This window comes from Atractosteus spatula, chromosome 13 (assembly GCF_055471065.1).
Source record: "Atractosteus spatula isolate fAtrSpa1 chromosome 13, fAtrSpa1.hap1, whole genome shotgun sequence".
NCBI lineage: Eukaryota > Metazoa > Chordata > Actinopteri > Semionotiformes > Lepisosteidae > Atractosteus > Atractosteus spatula.
The window spans coordinates 39,155,048-39,179,307 of NC_142718.1; the positions used below are offsets into that span (position 1 = coordinate 39,155,048).

At 40.8% G+C, this 24,260-nt stretch overlaps 2 protein-coding genes across 5 annotated transcripts in view; both read right to left on the minus strand.

Moving 5' to 3' along the window:
* Positions 1-259: 259 nt before the first annotated feature.
* arl5a (ARF like GTPase 5A) lies at positions 260-9,860 on the minus strand. The gene is made up of 6 exons (XM_088930331.1): positions 9,492-9,860; positions 4,077-4,137; positions 3,250-3,397; positions 2,106-2,189; positions 1,749-1,900; positions 260-685 (listed from the first exon to the last, which is right to left on the minus strand). Exons 1-6 carry the CDS (start codon positions 9,535-9,537, stop codon positions 637-639), a joined length of 540 nt encoding a protein of 179 aa, XP_088786457.1. The 5' UTR covers positions 9,538-9,860; the 3' UTR covers positions 260-636.
* Positions 9,861-21,358: 11,498 nt separating this feature from the next.
* cacnb4a (calcium voltage-gated channel auxiliary subunit beta 4a) overlaps positions 21,359-24,260 on the minus strand; it is a 47,063-nt gene continuing 44,161 nt past the window's right edge. For 2 of the 4 annotated variants that reach the window (XM_088930427.1, XM_088930424.1), the window contains exons 11-14: positions 23,882-24,033; positions 23,096-23,191; positions 22,792-22,986; positions 21,359-21,619 (exon numbers count right to left, since the gene is read on the minus strand). In XM_088930427.1, the coding sequence (XP_088786553.1) occupies positions 21,359-21,619; positions 22,792-22,986; positions 23,096-23,191; positions 23,882-24,033 (704 nt within the window). The remainder of the gene's footprint in view (positions 21,620-22,791; positions 22,987-23,095; positions 23,192-23,881; positions 24,034-24,260) is intronic. The other 2 variants (XM_088930425.1, XM_088930426.1) reach the window with 1 other exon arrangement.

The following is a 24,260-nucleotide window of genomic DNA, read 5'->3' on the forward strand; positions in this document are numbered from 1 at the left end:
AGATCAACTCAATACCTCAAAGGTACTGTACATGCACATTTGGTAACCTCCTGTGCTCCTTTCTGTCACGCTCTGTGACTACAAAGTGCCTGGCTCCACTAGTAATATTCTAAGAACTTTTGCCAAACCTCAGAAATAGTAACATAACCATCCTGCAAAGTCGGCAAACAGGAAAACCACTTATAAAGTGAACGAACCAAGTTAGTTACAAGAACCTACCTCTGCTATCTAGCATTTCACAAAACTGGGGGCACCCGTAACAGATAAAAAGGCTTTATTTCATGATTCTTTTACATTACCAGAAATGATTGCTCTTTGTTCTTTTTTCTTCTTCATCTTGTTTGACTGGGTTCCAAAGCAGGCACAAAATAATGCTAAATACTGTACAACATGCCAGTACCCCCTCCAGTAGTTACTCAATACTACAAAGCTCCATGTAGCGAGATCTAGATCTCAGGATTTGGCTCTGTGTTTTTCTTTTTCATCTTAAAGAAGTGTCTTATTCACAGTTCCGAGTCTGGGCACAGTCTGCAATAAATAACCGATAGACCCACAAAGGATCAATGTTGCCTTCGCAGAAAGATAAGTGCGAGCACTTCCACAAGAAATAAAGTCCTTGTAAGACGACTGCAGAGGTCATCTGACCCGAAGCCTTGACATCATCCATTCTAGGCCCTGACACAGTCTGCAAGAAATCAAAAACAGGGAGTCACAAAATGCATACTTTAATATTAGCACATTTCCCTTCAATATTTCATGAGCTGAACAATAGGCAGAGAATGCCCTCCTTTCTAAAGTGAGCACTGTAAGACATGTTGCTTTCAGGTGATGACTTGTGCACTCAGTGTGGCCAGCTTCACCCAGTTCACTAGAAAAACACTCAGGAAGTCCAGGCTCCTGCAAACCATCAGGTGAAAGAACTGAAGGTCTTTAGTCAAAGTGACTACAAGGCAACTGGACACAAGGATTGAAAATCCTGAAAGGCACTGACAATGTCAACCCAGATCACTACTTCTGCAACAGTAGTGAAAGACGCTCCAGAGAGCAAGTGCAGATTAACAGGATGTGCAATCAGGGCTTAAAACAAGAAAAAACACTTCACACAGGTCTTGAGTATATGGAAAAAAGACAGCCAACCGTGCTTGGCAATCTTCACTAGCATCACTCAAGGATGCCAGGATGAAATGAATGAATAAGTAATCAGATAAACAAGATGTTTAAATGGCCACCCTCATTTTTAACCTTTCTTATGACCCCCAGCTGCACTGCTAAGCCACAGGAGTGAGTCACATGGTGGCTCCTGCAGTGATTCACATCTTCATCATTAATAGGCAATATAGTTTTTGAGTATTAAAGCGATCTTCATTGGAAAAAAAAAAGATCAGATGCACTACTCAATTTGTACAGCAAAAATGGTTTTGGGGTGGAGGGTGTTTCAGCTCACCGCAGGTCCACAGGAGAGAGCAGTAGGTGTGCGAGAGCTCTGACCCAGGGGCAGATGCTTGTATTTTATTTTTAAAGCGGAAGCAGTATCTTCACAGATGCTTTAAGAAGCAAATTTGTTTGTAAAGGGAGATGCTTCGTGTAAAAGGATGAACTCCTTGGGGAACAGCAGCCCTCACCCCACCCTGAATCTCTTTTCATTTGAGCTCCGCCCATAAGATATAGAAAACTAAAATGACAGAGCTCCACGATCCCATTAAAGTAATGTATTACAGGAATAGATACGGAGTACAGAGGTCTCTTACCCCTCACCGGTGAGGCCGCAGCAGGCCTGGATGTGCCACTGGTGGTCTTTGACAGAGGTGAGTTTCAGGTACTGCGAGATCTCAGCCACCGTCATGCAGCCCTTCACATCCTGTTTGTTGGCAAAGATCAGCAGCCCTGCTTTCTTTAGGTCCTGGGAACATCACAACAAACACCATGCTTTTTACAAAGACACTACAGAAAAAACAAAATACTAAACGATGGAAAGTGTTTTAGGGGACTACGCTCCTGTAATGTAACAAAAAACAGTCGCAATGGTCCCCAGATAGCGTGCTTTAAATTAAATTTTGACTTGCAAAACATTTCAGGATAGCACCAATAACATTACTCACACTTACCTCATGTGCCAACATTTTATAGAGCTCTTCTCTGGTTACAGAAATCCTCTCTCTGTCTGTGCTATCCACAACGACTATCACAAACTGCAAATAAAAGGATAAACAATGGAACAAAAAATATTGCTTTTCAATGTGTTTAAATACTCCTCCTCAGATTTATGTCCACAGGCCTCTGACAGTGGGTTGACTTTGTTGGCTGATCTGATCTAACCTGGCAAGGCATGCGGATATTGGTACAAAAGGGGCATTTTTCAATGGAAGGCCAGAGATGCACCAGGAAGCATAGATTGCAAGAGCTACCGAGATGAAAACATGCTTACCCAAGGACCTGGTATGTTAATTACACTGGAATTCCCTGAGATAGGACTCCAGACTGAATTAAGTTAGGCACCTCTATAAACATCTGGTGTTCACAGCCATCTGCAAGCTGCTACCCCAAACCCCAGGATATAGAGGAACACTAATTCTTTCGCATCACTGTAATCTTTTAAGTGCACAGCTTGTCGAGATGTTGATGGCAGCTCAAAGGAAAGACAGCCAATACCAAAGTTAAACGTTAGTGCTATAAACTATGAAACACATTCTGCAATCAACAGCACACACTGCAATGACTGTCAATAACAGGTTTTAACTGGTGTGCAGAAAAAAGGCTACAATCTCATTGCACTAAATTAACTCGTTAAGCTACTTCAGAGTTTGCATGAAGGTTTACACCAGGTGTTCTGAGTTCCTCCCACCTTCCATGTCCTCCAGGCTAAGTAAACTGGTGTGTCCTAATTTTGTGTGGACTTCAGTGCTATACAAACGCTTGAAGGTTCTTATGTTATTGAATTCCTCATCTGTTATTTACCAACATTTTGCAAATTGTAAAATAAGGAAATAATGAAACATAAAATGACAGTGTCCAGACTTTAATGCATGAGTTATCACTGCATACAACACTGTTCTTCCAGCATCTACCTAGCTCATCAAGTCATGCCTCCACACCTGTGCTTTAGACAAACTGTCATTTTTGTTCACTAACAAGGCACATACATGGAATGATCTACTGCTCCGATACACAAACTGCAAAGGAAGGATTCTTTCAGCATAAAGTAAATGTCTGTCCCTGGTCTTCTTTAAATCAACAAGAGCTCTCGCTGACCTCTGTGTTTGTATAGTAGGTGTTCCAGGAGGAGCGAAGAGACTCCTGCCCGCCGATATCCCACATGAGGAAGTGTGTATTGTTGACTACAATTTCTTCAACGTTGCTGCCTATCGTTGGAGAGGTGTGAACAACTTCATTCATCGAACTGCAGACGAGAGGAGAGGAAAAAAAGGGTTACTTGATTAACTGCAAAATCTTAACTTACGTCTTAAAATCTTAAAATAGTCTCATAGTTAAGACTTTAATGTTGATATAGCCTTAAGGTAGTTAACTGAAAGAAAAAGGCCATCCATCCAAATCAAACATCATTCAGCTGGAGGAAACACAATGGAGACATTTCAAGTAAATGCCCTCAGTCTTACACCCTTTATCTTTTTAAAGAAGAAAAAGTACTAGAGTAATAGAAGTAACAGTAATACTTAACAGTAACTACAATCACAGAAAACTAAAAATGTCTTCACCCTCTTGTGACCACAGACTGCAAAGGATGAATTATCAAACATTGACACTAGTCTAGGGGGTCCAAATACAACAGGTTTTACAGGTCTTAATTAAACCAATTTCTAAAGACTTGGGCCACTCACACTGTTATCTCTTAACAATGTCACGCATTAAAGTACAGAATTTAGCCACCATTTGGGACCAGAAACTTCTTCATCTCTCAAGGGCCAGAATCCTCTAAATTGAACAGACACATGCAGATGAACTCGTCAGCAACTTTAGGAACATGCGACCTGTAAGACCCAGGTCTTTCACATGTGCTTGGCTTATACCGAATATCAATGCTTCTTGCACACGATTACAATGCAATCTCCGATACTCACAACTGATACAATATAGTAGTCTTCCCTGCATTATCCAAACCCACGATGATCACTTTGTGCTCTGAAAAATAAAAGTGTAAAATAAGTCTAAGAAAGAACTCATGTGTTGAGGTTTGTAGTCTAATTGTTTTTTTTTTTAAAACAAACATCATACAGGCTGTACCATATTGTAAGACTAAGAAGTGAGAGGGAGATGGGTTTCAATAAAAGTCCTGGAAAGGAAAATGCTGGAAGAGCGAGAAACCAGACTTGAGATTAGTGACTGCTATAAAAGCAAAGTAGATATTTTTTAAATAATGCTTATAATTTAAAATTCATGATTAACAACACAATGTTATATTGAGAAAGAAAGCAAGTCATCAATTTTTAACAACACAAATTCATATTGTAATTCCAGAGTGCATACGTTCGGTTACAGTTATACATCTAATTGCTAATGCGGTTTTTAGGTTGAAAACGCCCTTATCAGCAGATTCACGCTGTGGTGCCTGCATGTGATGTTTTCGTTTACAACGTTTTATTGTTCCTACGTCAAAACTGCGCAATAACTGCAAAACCTCACTGCCTTTTGACAGAAAGAAAAACCACAGGAACCAGCTGAAGACGGAGCTGTAAACCCTCACCCCGATTCGGCAGAGAGAAAGCGATAGAGAAAGAGATAAAAGGCCCAGCTGTGGAACACAGCCGTTCCAAACCTTCATGCCGGGCTTGACAAAAACACAGGCGCCAGGGAACTGCTCACCGCATTTCAAGTGTTCTGGTAATATCTGCCTGCATATCCTTTCATCTGAAAGTATTTCCCCTGCAGGGAGGGACCCACCTGACCCACCGCGGGAGGGCTGGACCACCAGGGTGACGAGCTGCAGCCCCACCGCACCGCAGGTCAGGGAGACCAGATGCCACAAGCCCAGAAGTTGGGGGGGGCGGCACCTGGTGCAGCGCTGGGGCCCTGGGTCCAGTTCCTGGGGTGCTATCTGTGAGGAGTTTGTACGTTCTCCCTGTGCTTGCCTGGGTTTCCTTCCTTTGTCCAAAGAAATACCAGTAAGTTCATTCAGCTTCTGTGTGAATCTCTGTCTGTGAGGGCCCTGTAATGGACTGGCATCACACCCAGGTGTAGCCCCTGAGCCCGGGGTGACCCAGGACAGGCTCCAGGCCCCTGTTCAGACGGCAAACGCAAGGGCAGGCTATTTAATGCTTGCTACCTTATTTTAAATCTTTCTGCCAGGCCAGGCGAGCAGTCAAAATATCACTCTTTCAGGAATAAAAGGCAGAGGCTCGTGATGGTCGAAGCTTCATGGGCAACGGGAGTCTTATTCCATCCGTACTGGTACAGAAAAATCAGATCTGTGCCGTCCTCACCTAGCCTCAAACCAATAAGGTTAGACGTGCGGATTTGATTTTAACATTTTAATTGCTTCAGGAAAAAACTCACAAGCTATAGTGTTGGCTGTGGTTTTCAGTACAAAAAATATCTGGATGTAGCTTCTCAATTCTGCCCGATTCATCCGTAGTTTGACACCTATCACCAGGTCATGTCTGTACCCACTTTGTGTGCAGCTGTCTCTTGACTATGAACTATACTCTTATAAGATCACCCTACACGTTTGTCATGTCACAACAAGAAATTCAGTTTTTGCAGATTTGGCAACATTCACTGAGTCATAACGTTACAGCCACGAAGTGTTCTTTGGCACAAAACTGGATGGGAAGCTTAATCACTTCTTAATAACTACGACGCAGACAAAGCATGCCACACCTCAGAAATCATAGAGGATGACTAGGTCTTTACATTGCTATACTCGTTAGATGTTTTTTCTACATACACATACTGTATAATAGCAAGTATCCCATCTGTTTAATCCCCCACACAAGTAAAGTAAAGGTTGGTTTTGAATATTACGCATTTTATTTTTGCTTAAATCAAATTTTAAGTTCTGTCTTTATCACTGAACCGAGGTAACAAATGAGGTTAAATCAAAAGCTATATACTATATTTATCACCTCAGCTACTTGCAAATCAACTGCCATTCTAACCAGAATCTCTGCTTAAGAAATATTTTTTTCCCCCCATTTGCTTCCTGTGGCTTGTCTTAGTGCACCACAGCACCACAGTAAGGCCACACTTACTAGCTGAAACAGATCCGACTCCAGACCTCAGCACAGAAATGTCAGAAGAAACAATCGAGACCCGCTAGACAATCTGCAGTGTGCAGTTATGACTCACAGGCCATGCTTTTCAATGCACAACGGTGCTGGTGTTCAGTTCATCTCCTGAACAGCTCTCAGCACAGATAAGGTTGCGGGACTTCGCCCTCAAGAGCTCACCACCGTCTTAAAATTATTTCAATTCCACTTGAAGCAAAATCAGATTGAAACCAAAAAACAAACTCCATTTATCAGCTTCTAATTTAAATGTAACCCTTTTTTCAGTTTTTGAAGTCTGTTAGCTTGGCTACATAATGGAGGGAAGTGAGACTAAGACAGAAATAAAAAACACACTGTGATTCATAACGCAAACGGTCCTTAACAGCTCATTTTTTATTAATTGTTGCCACTAAATGTCTCTGTTCACATAGCTTATCTTTTATCTACATCTTGTCTCACTGTACACTGTCACTGGAATTTACATTAACATAAATCCGAAAAGATTAAGGATAATTCAATATTGAATTGATACTGTTGTGCTTTTCAAGATTTACTAGAAGAACGTTTCTACACACAGCCTCAGAAAAGCAGAGATTTCACTACTTAGAAATGTGGGTAATTTGAGCAAAATTCTTAATGAAATGTCAATCTGCTGAGTCAATGAAAAATAAAGATTCACTTAAAGAAGTCTCTTTTCAGTCTAAACTGTCATCGAAGTCACTGAAAGCCTTTTGAAAACTATGTCTTTCATGATACTGCGGACCAATTAAATTATTTTTGGAACTGTTTTTATTCATTGATTCAGACGTGAAAAGGAATCCTTTCAGCCAAATGCAGATTAGACCCTCAGGAGGTTCCAGCTAAACACTTAGACTATTTCAGGATTCACTGGGGACACAGGCCTGCTTCACTCGAGGGATCAAATCAAACGACAAAACACATAAAAACCTCCCAGAGGGTTTGCAGCCAGTCAGTGACAGAGCAGGAACAGCAACAGAAAACATCCCTCAAAACAAGCATAGTACTAATTCATAGTCCCAGCTTCAAACCAGTGAAAGTCCTAATTACGTAAACACAAGAGGACTGGATAATGTTATTGTCCTTTACAAGAATGAGAGCTGGCTTGAACTTTCTTCAGTTACACCTCTCTTGAAGGCCGGTGCTGGAAACTACAGTATGTCCTGGCAGAAATCTCTCTTCTGAAACTGGATTCTTGCATGAAATGCAGTTTAGTTAGCCAGGTCAGAAACCAGAAGCTTGATCCACCTTTAAAAGTAGGTTGGATCGGGACATCATGTAATTCAGACCGACAATCAAGATTGTGTAGTTTAACATCAGCACTTGTCCTGTATATTACAGAAACTGACATAGCCAAGAAGCCAAGTTAGTATGAGAGCAATTGCACTCCATAACCACAGTACCTGTCTGCCGTTTTAAAGAGGGTCCACCTTGAACTGGAAGAATATACAGAGTATATACTGCACCTCATCTAGATGGGTTTGTGATTTGACTGCAAACGTATACTGCTGATACTTCAGAGAATTAACTGCAATTGTATTGCATACACCACCGTGGATAAAGAGTATAGCAGTGAAAGGAATAACTGATTTCTACACACTAAAAAAACAACAACTGCATTTTCTCGGGTTAAAGGATCACAAACAACTGAGGGCTTCTCCTCTTTCCCTCTTCTTATATTTCCAAGCTGAAGGTGCAGGTATCAACTTACAATGTAAGCCTGTACTTGCATCTACGTGAATTCCAGTGACTCACATTTATAATAACCCCAGGCCTTGCAGATGAAACTTTATAACACGTACTGCCGACTTTAATCACATTATGCAGAAAGAGACCACCCCCCCGTTGTCCTGTTGCGCTGAAACAGAGGTATAAATGTTTGTACAGTTGTGCAGTGTAAGAAATCATCACCAGGGAACAAAAGAATAGATTTTGCTCTTAAAAGTGTGCTTGTAGCAAAGTCAGCAGAAACTGCCTTTTCACCCCGAAAACAGTTCCTTTACTACTGCAGAAAGCATTTGATCTGCAAAGGCGTCCAATGTGTGATGTTAACTAAAAACCTTAGGAGGTCAGAGAACGATTGTCAAAATTATGACACAGAAATGGACACCTTTGTTTTTCTAGGTCATAGAACTCCTAAGTAAATTGAGCCATAACCTAAAAGCACATGGAAACTTTTCTCAGACTGCGGAGGGTCTGGATACAGGACTACAAACCTCTGATGAGGTCTGCTTCATTTATAAATCATGCCTGCTTAGACAGTGAACGCTCTGTGGCACAGCAGCAGCTACAGCACAAGAACTTGTATTATTTTCAAGGCCCTGCCAGAAAAAAGCAAAGGCTACCGTACTGTACTGTTTCATGAGGCTAATCTGCCCTGTAACCTGACAAATACAGTCTTTCACTACCTGGAACTAAAGCTATTTTAACCAGGAGACTTATTTAAATATATATCTAGAGAGCTAAGTTAAACAACAAACTTTAGACCTACATCTGAGCTTTTTGCTTTGCACCACAGAGAAATTGTAAAACGGTACAAAATCTAAATATATTTGAAATATCAGCTGCAGAAATTGGGAGACTACTACAGAAATTTCAATAGTTATCCTTGTAAGAGTCAAGGCCTTCAAGGCCCTTGGCACCTAGTCCATAGTTTTCCTCTGGTAAGCGCAGAAACTGGCGGCCTATTAAGCAATATGAGGCAAAATGGTTCGTGTGAAGACATCGGCTACGACACCAGCCAACACAAAACGCTCACAAAAAGGCACACTCTCCTTCTCCGCGGGTGGGCTCCCTGCTCCGGCTGCGGCAGCACACCTGAGCACACCTGAGCACGCTGACCTCCGGGCTGCCAACAGCTGGAGTAAATGACGTTTCAGACTCGGCGGGGGCGCCCGCAGGACGGGCCGGCCACTGCAGCCGAACAAGCCCCGGGGGTCCGGAGCCCAGCTCGGGCGAGCGCGCCGGCCTCGGCCGCGTCTCCGGGAAGCGGATCGCGGCCAGTCGGGGCCGCTCAACCCGCCGCCAGCGGCATTTGCAGCCTCCGAGGGTGAAATCGACGGGGGTCTTACGATCGTGATAGCGTCGCCCGGACTCGACTGCACCCCGGCTGACAGTATTATTAATAATAATAATAATAATAATAATCGGGGACCAGCGACGCCGTCGTCGACCTGTCTCGGCTCCAGCCGACGAGAAAGCCCCGGTCGCACCAGAAGGCGGACGGGGGACGGCGCCTCGGACCTCACTCACCTTGATGGTTAAAAAGCCTCCACAGCTTCGTGAAGAGGATGCCCATAGCCGCCGAAAGCGGCCTGCAGCCACGGCCGCCGCCGCCGCCGCCGCCTCCGTCACCACACGGGAAAACGACACGGACCCCCCCCGGCCAGCGCGATCAGCACCTGCCCGAGCCCACGACCTGACGCTGTCTCACGCTGCTACTCCTCGGCGAAGACGACATGCTCCCCGCTGAAGCAAAACCGGGCCTACGCTCTCATAAGCATCTCTCTTGTCTTTTTTTCTTTTTTTTAATCTTCCAACCCGGTTTGCAGCGAAGGAAAACAGAGGCGCTGCGCTTTCGCTCTCTCTCTCTCTCTCGCCGCGCCGCGCCTGACCCAGGCAGTGGACGCGTCAGCAGTGCGAGCATGCGCACTTCGGCCCGGCGTGGCCGGATGTTATGTAAGCGTGGCCAGCACGTTCCCAAACAGAGGGGCTGGAGGGCTAGGGGGGGTTGCGTGTCTCACACTCGGGGCGGCTGGGTGCGAATATCGTGTAACACGGGGCTAAGAGACAGCGGAAATCAAAGTAAACATATGTCCTGATGGACGTGCACGTTATGGACTGAGATCTTCAATTCATGCACTCGACGTTTTGGTCGTGGTTTTTGTACCACAGTTATTCATAAGTGTACTGTACCTAAAATCAGGTCTACTGTGCGTTGGCATGACCACCTTCTGTTTAGTGTATTACGGATTTCTTTCCGTTCAGTTTTCAGGCATTTCCTATACCTGTTCGTGTTTGGAAATGCAGATTTTGTCTGAAAGGGTTATACAAAGGCACCATGTGAACTTGGAATATACAGTGTGTGAGGCATTACTGTTGCATAATTCCAGAAGTTGTGAAATTTGGTATTTAACACTGCCCGTTCATGCCACAGATTATAGGCTATGCATATGGTTAAATAGTTTTTACTTTATTTTTTAGAGAGCCGGATTGGAGGTATTGTCCAAAAAACAGGCAGCCAAGATTTTTGTAGTAAAATGTGGAACATGGCTATCTCCAAAAATGCTATGATGAGACGAAATCAGGGCTTCTTTGTTTTTTTAACAAATATCTGGAGATGTGTTTGAAATTATTTGTGAATGTAAAAGTTTGAAATTGTGACTATTATCTGAAGAAGTATTCATCAAATATTTTCTGTCGCTGGGTTTGATGACAGCCCTTTCACTTCAAAAGAGGAGGCGATGTATTATATTTCCAGAGCAATTGTGGAACTGCATGAGCACAATTTGTGCATAGAAGCTTGGTGTCTTGAGGAGGTCCGTGTTCTTCCGAAGTTGTGGCGTTTGACAGACAGTGAATTAATTTTATTAATCTGAAGAGCACAATTACTGATGGATTGAAGGGTTGTGTGTTGATGGTATTCTGGGGGTTCCTGAAATAACAGGTGTATAAGATGAAGCTGGAGTGAAAAGGTGGAACAGTTCAGGGGAATTCCGTCCTTTCACATGTATCAACAGAGGTTCCTTTGACGTGAGCAGCAGAAAAAAACCTTCCTGATCACTGACAGTTTATTATACCCCTTTTCACTAAAAGATGCATCCAGGAAAATCTGTTGCGTTCATTCTGACACGCTGTCTCTGGAAAGCCTGTAAGAAAGTTAGCTCAAGCTGGTTAAACTGGCAAAGCAGCTAACACCGCAGTGCAACTCAAACACCTCTCTGTGAGTGCCGGGCTTCCAGCAGGAGCCGGCTCTGACTTGTCTTCTTGTGGTCAGTGCTTATGTTCTGCTTTTCCATTCGAATTTTGCAGTTCAGCATGAATGCAGTTGGCTGACGTCCCGACAGAGCACGCAAGGGGCTGTGTGTGGGTGCCTTCAGGTTCATGAGAGAATGATATTTGTCGTGTTTAGCTACTGTATGTAGTGTTGTGGTTTGGACACTCGTGATCCCCTATAACCATGCAGTTTTTTAAACAGTGTAGGATGACAAATTCCACTGAGAGAATCAGATAAACGTATTATTTAAATTTGGCTAGCCTTTCCAAACATCTAACTGAAAGACCGTTTATTCTTTAGACTGTCGCACAAAGCTATTTAAAGTACGTCTCTGTTGAACTTTCACCCCATGAGATCCTTTTACTCACACGATCAAAGTTTGTTAATGTTGTGCAACACAGTTCCTGCCCACAAGCTGTAACTTAGTGGTTTTGTTTCCTATTTGTATAGAGAGAAGTTCTTCCCATCAGTAAATACATTTTTGGAGATTCATGGTGTGTTATATTGCATCAGTCCCATTGAATAGGGGCATATACCCAGGATTAATGGCTATAATTACCTCTAATATAAAGTGAAGATCACAGATATTCTGTCGAGCATGCATGTCTGAAAACTAACAATAACACTATTGCAACACTATTATAACATAAATTTGAGGTAGACAGCTGGGCAGGCAGATTTATTTTTTAGGGGGGATCAATTAAAACTGCATAAGATAATTGCTTCTGTAAAAGTCAGCTAAATCATGTACTTCTTATATCCAAGACAAGCTTATACATAAAGGATCCTGTGAAACGAAGGAAAGCACAAGATGCAATTTCGAGAGTTCCCATTTATTTTAGAAAAAAACTCTTAAATGCAGCTAGATTTTTTACACATCTATTTTCCATAAAACATATTTTTCTTAATTTTCAGAAATTAAAATGTCTTATGCATGCATTTTTGCATTTCCCTTTTAAACATCTTCTTCCACAAAAATAACAACACAATTTCATTTGAGCTCTGATGAAGCCGCTAAGTGGCAGAGGGAGAGAGAAGCGTTAGCATGCAGCACTGTACACATTTGCATAGTAAATGATTTAATTTTTTACCAGCATGCCTTTTATAGAATACTGCACATAACTGGAAATTGGTATTTTTAGGTACAGAAGAAAGGGTAAATAAAATATAGAGTAAATGGTTTACTTTTTTCAGTTTAATTCCTGACATTACCTCTCATTTCAATTTTCACTCTTGACAGCATATCAGGAAGCAATACCTCTTATAACATTAGCTATAAATCTATTAAAATAATGTTCAGCAAGTCACATTTTGTGACAAGGAAAAATTGTGAGATATTCACTATGCGAATCAGAGTAGGTAAAGGGTTTCTTTTTTACATTTTCAAAATATAAAATAAGAAGTAAAACCCAGTAGGAATGTTAATAACTAGCAACATATTGTTTTATTATTGCCATGTTAAGCATGCAATAGCCATTTAAATGCCTCTAAAGAAGGCTTTGCTGTTTCTAAAAAAATAAGAAATGAAAAAAAATCTTCGATTTTAACAAGATGATCAAAAAAAAACAATCTCTTAACCCAAAGTAAAATTCTCTATTTTCTGATTCCGAGAAAAGCCATCATTTCTGTTTGTTAGAGAGGTATGTCTGTAAATACATATCCCATACATTCTCATTTTGACCGCAGACTACTTTATGATAAAGTTTCACTATAGATATTGGCAGTGCAGAATAGTATGATCAGTCAAGTTGTAAGGGATAAGTATCATACACGCGTCCAATTATCATACCTCTAGTTAGATCATGCTCAGCAAGAGCCTGAATTATTTTTTAAGTGCTGCTCATTATGTAATTGATAATGCTTATGCTAGCACCTTAAATTTAATTTTTCCAAAAAGAGGACCTGCTCTCAGTGGTTCAAGAACATGAATTGTACATCTGGTTTAGCAGTGCAGCAATAATCAGATGTCAGAAATGCAGTAAGTGGGCCATATCCATAAAACGGTATGCATGCTGGTAAATGCACATAACTGCAATGAGTTTTATGTTATGCAAATGTCTGATGAATACCGTAGCCACAGGAAATAAGTCAAAAGGCTTTGTTTCTTCATTAACAACTATGTAGCGGCATCTGGAAGGATAAAGGCTCATTTTCTAAAAGTAAGATAACAACTGTAGAAATCCGAAGCCTTACTCACCAACAGAAGAGGTTGTCTGGTATCTGGTTGCAGGGGAGACTGGGGTGGTATAAGGTTTCTGTGTACCAGACAAAGCGCTTCTGCACTTGTTGGAAAAACATGGCCTTTCCTTTCAAGACGGGAACGTTTTCGCAATTTACATAGTGCCATTCTATTTGTCTCGTTGGCAAGCTTTTCCTTCAAGGTGGAGTTGCTTAATAAGGCAAAAGGATAATGGCATTGGCACACCTTTTGCTGCCTGCTTGGATTCAAAGATGCCAGGCCATAACCATTTGTAAAAACAGGAGCTTTTCCTGCTCTGTGCCTCAGATGGACAGGTTCCTTAATGAGGGGTACAGGATACATACAACATCCTCCGGAAAGCCAAAGAGAAAGACTGATGGAGGTTCCCCTCCACCAGCCAGTCGTATAATTTAATGAAACTGAAGTGTCATTCAGGACACTTACAGCTTTTCTTTTATTATTATTATCATCCAGTAATAACTGTCATCATGGAAGAGAAATGCATTTTAAAAATATTTACAACTTCTTTGATCATTATTATATTTTTTTCTCCCAAATTCTCTACTTAAAACTACATTATTTTAAACCAGTCCCCAGTTTCATTATTCTTTTGGATCTTTCACTGTTTCATAAAATGGTTACTATGATATAAAGAGAAAAAAACAAAGAAAAAATTATCTTATATCTTTTGTGCATTATTAATAATAATATTTCACGTGGAAAAGGGGCTGGTCTCATATCCAGACTTAAACAGGAACTTTCAGTCTCATTCATGTTATTTATAAATTGAGGCCTATTGTCCCATTCTTCATGCATTTAGAAAATATCAGAGTAAGAAAGATTCAGATCTGACTGGATCATCGCCCGACGAGCCTCAGAATATATATATAAAGTATATCTCCACATTTTGTTGTTACGAGTTTTTAGTGTTTAGTGTTTTTATATTCTAATTACATATTTTATAGGGATCATTGCCATGTGTTTTTAGATAGCTTTCATGGTGTACAGTAGTTGATTTGCAGTTATCCTGGCGATACTGTTAAACAAGAAGAAAAAAAACTGTTGTAAACTCTAGCTACCCAGTTAGCGGAAGTGTGTGTCATGTCAGAATCTCCTTTGTCCCATTCAAAACAAAGGAAGTCAAAGAAAAATGACCATTATTTTTCGGAGGGAGGGGACTGTTGTTTTTGCTGCCATTTTTTTATTTGTTTGACATGCAACCCTGTGTCTCATGCAACATTTCTCACTTCGGAGAAGCGGGGGGGTCTCATTCCAAAGGTTTCTGCTGATGCTACAGGAGACGAAGCTCCTGTTATCTAACCTGCTAACAAGATTTGTGAGTCTGAATATCCAGCGCTGGGCAGAGAGTATTTGCAACCCCTACTGTTTTAACTTTCTTTACAAATTTGAGCTATTTTGATTCACAACATCTCCCAACACATTCACCTTGTCAAAAAGAAAACATCTCGGATTTCTTCTTATCTAAATTTCTCTTGCCCTAGATATGAGACCAAACTGCAGTGTGTTAAGGGCTGGGAAACAATAACAATGAAGTTATATACATACAAAGTTAGATTCTTTAGCTTTCTGGAGTTCCACATCATACTTTAATAACTTCAGTGTACAGTACATCCATTGGATGAAGTGGACTTACACTGGACCTACTAACAGGAAAGCAGACAGTATTCATTGATTCAATATGTATCAAAAGGGTTCCAGTAGCCATTCTATAGTGCAGTCAGAAATTATTGCATGCCTATAATGCCATATACGTACAAACACGAAATCTATAATCAAGAATTATGATGATAATAAGCAAACATTTCTGTTTTATTTTCTCATAACAATGTCATTGATGTATAAGTGCACAAATAGGTACAGGTACTTATGCCCAGATATGTGCTGGTTTCAAGGGAGTAGTAGTTTCTCCTTTCTTTGCCACGTAGTGGCACATGAGCCTGTTTTCCTAGTATTAGTGCACCCTTCCTCCATACTCTCCCAGTCCCACACAGCAAGAATCCAGGCCATGTCTGTCAATACATGTGAGTAGCTAAAGTCCAGACCAAAACAAACCCTTAATCCACCCACCATCCCACTTGATTGCTGCTGTTTGTCTGCAAGTCCACCATCATAAATCGTGGTTACAATATAATAAAAATTGCTCAGGCTTATATAGAGCTTTTGATCCCAGGGGATCTTAACATGCGCTCTCTCTATATAAGGACATACAGTATAAGATGAACTGCTGAAGCACAGCCCCCAGCTGGGTGACACACAGTAGCTATTCTGTACCAACAGCCCAGGTCAGGTGGAGAAATGAAAAATTGCTCCAAATAAGGTGGATCAAATCGTACAACCCCATTTGTGAAATCTGGCCAGGACACCAAGGTTAACGGCCCTAATCTTATGAACAGTGCCATGGGATCTTTAGTGACCTAGAAGTCAGGATTTTGATGTACCGTAGCATCTCTTCTGATGGGTGTTACCTTCTATAGCACTGTGTCCCTGGCCATCACGTGGGGTCATTGGTATACTAGATATTCTAGAGGGAATAGTGCCACCTATTGGTCCACTTACATCACTCGCAGCCAGGTTTTCCTTAGACTTCTACCATACCAGGATAAACCAGGCCCAGCCCTGCTGAGCTTCTGAGATCTGACGAGATTAGGTGACACGCTGGTAAATCTGTCACCGGAATGATGGTTTAAAGTTTTGATTTGGTCCAGACATAAAAAACAAGGAGCTGTTCCTTTAAAGAGAAAACATTTTTGATCTTTTATGTACTTACTGACAGCTTTAGCGTGCTAAGATTAAAGCACCTAATTTAGGAATGGTATTCCTTGTGAGGCAGGTTTATTGTTAATTCAGATCCAGTATATGACGTTTCGAGTAAAAGGTGAGTTTGGGCATCTGAGACACTGAAAAGATGTCAACCCTATCCATTTTTCAATATCATTTGTAATGAAGAAAAAATCCAAGGGTACTTGCTCCAGCTGCCTCCTGGGTGCCCTAATACTTCATAAGGCCTACCCATTAATATTGGTTCTATAGAAAAATAGTCCAGCAAGTTCACACATAAGTACATGTGGCTGTTTGGGCTACTATACAACTTTATCATCAATCTCTGAAAGTCCAAGCATAAATAGGCAAGCAGATTCATAAAATAGCACCAGGGAAGAAATACTGAACTGGCAAAGTATCCACTTCTTAACGCATTACATGTGGTCTATACAACATGGATCCATGTTTAAGTAGTGAAGCAGGACTAAATGGAGAATGACACTTTATATATACAACCACTTAATAAGTTGACCACTAATAAAATATACACAAAATATAAATTTAAGAAGTTGTGACAATGGAAATATAAAAGGGTTCCTACATAGTGCATATAGCATTGCTAACCAGAAGGAATTTGTTCTACGTTCTGCAGTCCCTATGAAGACACAATGTAAGTAAACTGTAATTTGTTTGAAATGGCAAATTATCTAACTGAACATTACTCAGCGGTTTTCTATATGCCATAACTCATATCTGCAAGGTCCACAAAAACTTATGTCATAAAAAAACAAGCAAGTTTCACAAATCTGTCCAATGGGTGTACCGCATATTTCCAACTCTGCTTAAATTTTTCTCTAAACAAATTCAGAAAAAGTAGTTCTATTCTAAATTTGTGCTATCACCAATGTGCAATCCCTATCATAATGTGCTATTTTATCTCATATTTTAAATAGCACATCCACGTATTGTAATGTGCTATTTCTTCCTCAAAGCTGAACCTCTGTTTGTGAAAATCAATGAAAGACATAAAACTGCCAGAACGATGACTCATAGGAGTAAAAACTCCTGTTATAAAAAAAAAGAAAATAAAGTACAAATTGTTTACTTTGGCAGGTAAAGCAACTAATGCAAGTTATAATTTGAATAATAAGGATTTGAATACTGATAATTGGTACTATATATTAGCCAAGAGGTTCTTTTACTCACATTTTGAAAAGAATTTCAGTTTCCTGAAATTTGGGAATTCTGAATACCAACTTTGCTTATCAAATCAGAATACTAAATTCAAGAAGCTAAACAGCTGATCTTAATATTTTTACAAATCACTGAATGTTTATGAAAGTATATCTGTTTTATCTTTTATCACTCCTGCATTGGTCAAAACTCGAGAGGGGTAAGTGATGCATAGAACAAAGGGCAAAATCAAGCATCTGATCTGAAAAGAATAACTGAAGGTTTCTAAGTGAACCGAACTATACAATATATTTACTCCCACATAAGTTTCTACTATCAAAAAAACTAGTATTTGGACAAGGCATGAAAATTGTTTTTCATTGTAAGATTTCATTTATTAATAATTTTTTAAGATAGGTCCTACTGTGCATATCCAGTATCTCAGCCAAGTAATATGAAAGAATTAGGAAATGAAACAAGAAATGAACATAAAGGCCGTAAAGAAATTAATGACACATTCACGCTTTCTTTTGAGAGCTGAAGGAAGGTTATGTGATATTTCCACAGAGCTCTGAATTTCTCATGGGGGAATGCCTTATGTTTTTACTACAGGACAGATTTACCATACTAAATACAAGAGCAACCTATTGAAGGAGAAAAAGTGGGATCTACTACCAAAACTCTCCTGATTGTCATCAATAGCTGTTTTACAAATAGTGCTTAAAAAGTGATTCAGTTCTAGAGAAGGGATCAATGGTTCTTGTGGTTTACCTACTGTAGTCATGACTCCTGACCTGTAATTTGCATTCTCAAAACTTAAGCTCCCACTCTAATTCTCTAGTCATTCTCAATGTATTATTGTGTTTGCAGTGGAGTTCAGCACATGCAGATATTTGAGAAAATACAAAAGGTACTAAAAGACACGCCAGGGTTCAGTTATGAACTCCTCTCCAATACCAAGCCTTGTTCAGGGGGCATACACCTGCGTTTCTCTCAGGCCGGGCACACTTCCCTGCACAGAACTGAACCCTTAAACAGCCATATGCAGTTAGTGGAGTCACTTGAGCGTATTAACTGTTTTCAGTTCCTAAACACGTAGGAGGTTGCATTCAACTTCTGCCTTTCCGAAGCAAAGTACTCAAGCTTTAGATCAGAAACAAAATTTGCTGAGATCCCCATCGGGCATCTTTGTAGTTCAGTTAAAGATTAAATTAAGCACAGAGCTCTGCTGGAATGGAAACCAGCTGTTATGTGTCCCTACGACCAGGACTGGAAACCCCTGTTCTCACGTACTTTACATTTTCACTCTGTCAATATGCAATGGACAGTTATACTGTATTATATTATATTAGGCTCATACTTAAGAGTGAACCCCTGAGCTTTAATGAACTATAGTAGAGAAACAGAGAGAAATAAACATTCTAATACATCTTCACATACAAATGATTTACCATCACTACCAACAAGTGCCATTAAATCTTTAAAATACTGTCATTTGGGATGGCCTCAGTTTCTCATGATCGATGGTCTGTTTGACATACTACAGAATGTAGGGTATACCTATCAGGCAGAAGCAGAGGAAAGCAATTCTAAAAAGCAAGTGATATCACACCATACAGCCATCTACTGTAATTATACGCAACTTAAATGGAATCCACAATCAAAATACCTATACCAAATTATCACACTGGGGAATCACCATTTAAACCTGAGGTGTATAGAAAATAAATTAGCTGGGGGACATTACCCAGTAACTCAGCACTTTTAAAAATAAAAATTAAGTTTGTCAGCTTTTCTACTTTTACAGTAGGAGTCACTGACACAGCGCTTGAAATGTGTTTCACCAAAAAACGAGCCAAACTAAAGCTGATAGTAACATCATTCCATCGACAGGGAAGTGATGTCACTCAGGTTTGTGTAGCTGCAGTTGTGTTGACAGACGTTTTCTCTTTACAGGCAAGACATGGAAGACTTCTCAACAAGGCTTTAAAAAAGAGGCACTAAAATAACATCTGGGAAAAGAAACAGTGTGATAAGGACTAGTGCTATCATCTCATAACACAGCACACAAACACCTTAGCCGCACAGCAGTAAACACTACAAGTTTCAGGTAAAATTTCACTTTGTTTTCTGTTCAAAAAACCTGCCTGTTGCTGAGTTCACTAACAAAACATTAACTATATAAGCTTTTCACTACTGTATACATTCGACTTGAGAAAGCAGTGTTGCAGTGCTGAGGCTTTGCACTGGGTATTTTTTATTTGTTTTTCAGCAGTGAATGTCCCACACAGCTTTAGGTATTGCCAACCAACTCTTCAGGTACAAACAACACTTGGTTAGTTGGGCCCTGCAACTATTGAGCAGGTGCAACAGTGTGAGAGAACAGGCCTCAAGATCCAGCAAAATACTGACATCGTGGATACTGATGGGACTAAAGGTCTCTTTGGATTCCCCTAACTCCTTATCCCTGTTAATTAACCAAGATCAAAACTGACACGGCCTCTCTGCAGTTTGACAAGGACCTCTGTGAGCATGGCATTCGTCTTCTTCATAATTCAGTCTACCTGAACTGCCAAAATCATGTAATACATGAAGCAAGCTGCTGTACAGCACTGATATAACATATGCCGAAGCCCCTTTCAGTTTTATCAAAGAGGGTTTTCATTTACAAAAGAACTGTGGGTTTGCCAAAAGGGACACATGCCTGGAACCAAGAGAATGAAATATGATGCGTATGACATCACATTCACAAGCAGCTGTTATGGGTTTTGGCAATGGCCGTTATGAATGATCTGATCACAGGTTAGCATGATCAACACTTTGGCCTCATGCCGAACCTAAAATCCCATCCCTGCGCAGTTACAACTGAGATCTTCCAGGTAAGGTTGGAGCAGCTTAAACCTTGAAACAAGGTTGGAACCAAGGCATAAAGAGTGTTGATGTGCAACTTGTGATGATTTCAATTTCAATTTGTCCTATCCACACAAGATGGTAGACAGCTTGCAAATCCTTAAATGTGTGTAGCATGCTGTAGAGAAATAAAATGTGTGTGGAATTTATCTGAGGAAATAGTGTAGGCCATTTGGTGCATTTAGAAAACAAATGAAAATAAATCACATCTCGCTGCTTGGCGCCCTGTTCGGAAAAGATGCCAACCAATGCTCCATTTGTTTATGGAACAAGACATTTTTCTAGTGCCTGATAGAGCGCATCTCAAATGGCACAAATTGAGTTGAATAGAAAGGGTAGGAATCAATGTTATTGGAGGGATCACAACCATATCCAATTTACTCGAATAATATGTTTGGCAAATATAAACATTGCCTTATACTGTACAACAGAGTATACAGTCATAAAATCTAAACCTAAAAAGTCATTGAAAGAAATTAAGGACATTTAAAGAGTGTCATACTCCGTTTCTATTGGCTCCTGAAAATGTGCAAATTCCATGCTGGTCATGGGATGCATCCTTGTGAGAGTATTTCCTCCAAGCTGGCACTGGTTCAATACATGCTGGAACCCTGCTGCAGCGAGCCCTGGTGAGTACTCAAGCACAGGGCTTCTGAAATACTGCGGGGCAGGTCCTGATGCTCACGAAAACGCTCATGGCCTCTGCCAAATTAACTTGCTTACATAAAGTGTAACCTCAATGCTTAGCAGCCCTCATTTCTAATTTTCCTTGTACTAACAAAAACAGCGTTAGCGTTCCCTCTAACCTTAGAGCAGGAACTTTATTACACTGGCCACTGCAGAAAAAAATCAGCACTTTCCCTTTTCACTTACAAGCTTGCATCAGAAAAAAAATAGATGTACAGTACCCTGATTTGTTTGCAGGTCAACACTGTGCAGAACCAGTGCCAGAGGGAAACGAGGTATTACACTTGGAAAATTCACGTGATTGAACAGGACTGTCTTAGCTCTTTAGTACTGGGTGGTAGAGAGGAGAGGCCTAGCAGGTTGGATGTAGACTCAAAGCCTGTGCCTCGAGTCGTGGCTGTAGCCGCCGGGAGAGCCGCGGTTCCGGTGTGGTTTGTACGTGTCCTGGTAGGGGTCGGAGTACTCTTCTTCCACCAGCGGGTAGTGGTCTCGGCTATGCTGGGAGCCCGAGGACAGCCTGTTTCGACTCTTGCGTGCTCTTTCGCTGTGGTAGTTCTCGTCCGAGGTCATCAGGCTCCGGCGTTCGATCGGAGAGTGCTCTCCGGAATGGTTACCGTGTCTCATTCTTTGGCCCTAAGGAACAGAACGATAGTAAATGAAACTTGTTACTTGATGGTGAGCCAACATCAGTAACCCACGAAGGGTGCTAAAAACTGTACAAATAGTACCCTGCTATGTTCAGGAATGATGGTAAGAGTCTCCTAAGTGGCTCTAGCAGTAATACTTTGAATGGAGAACAGAATAAATTCCATAATCTGAATATTACCAGGTCAGGGCAATGTCACAAACCACGTTTCACCAAACAGTGATGCACAGTTAGTCAGGCACTCCTGGTGGTGGGGGTATGTTGGGATTGTGGTCCATTTGATGTCAAGTCCACTGTTTTCAATGATAATTAGCAGACTAAAGATTTTTCTTATTAATTTCATTACTAGTCTCATTATTATAAAGGTGGTAATAAAAGACAAATAATATGAATAATAATTTCTAAATTCTAAAGCAAAAACACAACCCTTTTTAGTATCACCACCCTCGGAGGTCAAAGGTCAAAGGCTTTTGTCTTTAAGGTAAATCTTTCACTTCTTTTGTTGTATCCTGAATACATCTATATACCATCACCATGAAGTTACCCCTGTAGGCCACTTTGAGCAAGAGCAGAGCTCCAGTCCCCAAAGGCCAGGCTTTCCAAGTCTCCTTAAATCAACAACAGTGGAAGACCATTGAAAACGGTTGAGCTGGAGTGTCCAAACTGGCCATCAAGACATGGGATTAAACTGCAGCTCCGGAGTTGTGCGCCACTGCATAAGCTACAGAGCTACAGACCCTGCGGTCTGTGTCGATCCTAATGCTCCAGTATAGTGACGGGGACACTATGCTGTAATAAAGGTGCCGTCCTTCGGATGAGACATAAAACCAAAAGAAAAAAACGTTTCTCGAAAAGAGTAGGGGTGTTACCCCGGCGTCCTGGCCAAATTTCCCATTGGCCTTTACCAATCATGGCCTCCTAATAATCCCCATCTATAAACTGGCTTCATCACTCTGTTCTCCTCCCCACTGACAGCTGATGTGTGGTGAGAGTACTGGTGCACTCTGGCTGCTGTCGCATCATCCAGGCGGGGCTGCACACTGGTGATGGTGGAGGGGATCCCCATTACCTGTAAAGCGCTTTGAGTGGAGTGTCCAGAGAAGTGCTCTGTAAGTGTAAGCAATTATTATTTTTTTTTAATTATACAACACCAAAACACCCTGATCACCTGTAATCCAGAGATGGCTGTGGGATATGGCGAAAGAGCGGTGGAGCCCAGGTTCCGGCCCAGTAAAGGATTCATGGGAGTACTGTTTGGGACATGCGTGGCCCGCCAGTAGGCTTCCAGGTATTCAGCCAAATGTTCACAAGCATCTTCCAACTGGTTCTCGTCCAAAATAATATCAAACATTTCCTAGAAAGACAAGGAAGGGAGGACATGTGGATAACTTATATTATTTTATACCTTACGTTTGTAGTACAAGTAGAGGAAGTAACATAAAGCTCGTCATTGAACTACATACCGGTGGGCATTGTGCTAGCTTGTCGGCTGCCACCAGCTGGACATTCAGATGTTTGCTTTGCGATTTCCCTCTAGATTTGATCAACCGTTGTAGTACCTAGAGAAAACAAGCGAGACACTCAGACATTTAAGAATGGTACCAACCATGACATACATTGCACATAAAGCTGGATAATTCAATGTTTTATGTTGTCTCTGACTCTAAGGTACCAGGGTACATTGCCTATTTATACATTTGTTTTAATACTGTATGTCACTTCACCACTTCGGAACAAGAAAGGAACCGACCACAATGGTCATTTCAGTAAAAACATTTGTGTCTTAAAATAGCTGACAAAAATAAAGGCACTTGACCACTTAAATGAACCCCATAATTTAATCTGATGGTCTTTGCAGTTTCAGAATCATTTCATATTCTAAAACACTGCTGTGGTGTGGAAGGGTTCATTTTTTAAATCTCCGGAAAGCCTCTGAAGTGCATTTAACTTTTCACAGCTGTGAAAATGCTTAAAATGTTTAAAATGTTTTAAGAAACATTTTTTAAATACCGTTCCTGCAGTTATCCCACCCCATTACATTGTGCTTTAAGTCTGAATTCGGGTTCAGTTTTAATTTCAAACAATAGAGGGCAGTAATAACACACTTTTCTTATATTTTAAAAAAAAGTATATACAGTAGTTCTGTTCAGGACAGTAATGTTAACACACAAGGGTCAAGAGATACAATTGTTACATATTTATTGTAAAATGGCCTTTTAACATCTCTATGTTTACTGCTCTGTACCTACCTTTGGGGAGGAAACTTTGACATGGACAATAATCGGTGCTAAAGAAGTCTTGATTAGTTGTGCCGGATGGTTGATGGTGTCTGCATCTAGCACAACTAGCTGTAATGATCGTGCAAGCTCGAAAATTCTCTCTATTTCACTCTGTACTTCAGCTGAAATAAACAGAAACCACTTTGTTATATTGTACCATATGTATTTTCTCAACTGAGTTACAATCAAGTTTAAACATTCATACACGACAGAAAAGAGAATCAGAATTCGTTTCAGGACAGTAATGGTTTTCTACTTCTTTTACTGTCTTACTGAAACTATGATCATCAATAAGAAAAATGTGCTTAGAAAAAGCTCAGAGATGCACACGTAAAATAGTTCCCGGAAG

Excerpts from the sequence above, each read along its gene's own strand:
- arl5a (XM_088930331.1), bottom strand. The coding sequence starts at position 9,537 with ATGGGCATCCTCTTCACGAAGCTGTGGAGGCTTTTTAACCATCAAG. Across the intron at positions 3,398-4,076 it reads ACTACTATATTGTATCAGTT|TTCGATGAATGAAGTTGTTC; the intron begins GTGAGTATCGGA and ends TCTCGTCTGCAG. Across the intron at positions 2,190-3,249 it reads CCTACTATACAAACACAGAG|TTTGTGATAGTCGTTGTGGA; the intron begins GTCAGCGAGAGC and ends TTTTATTTGCAG.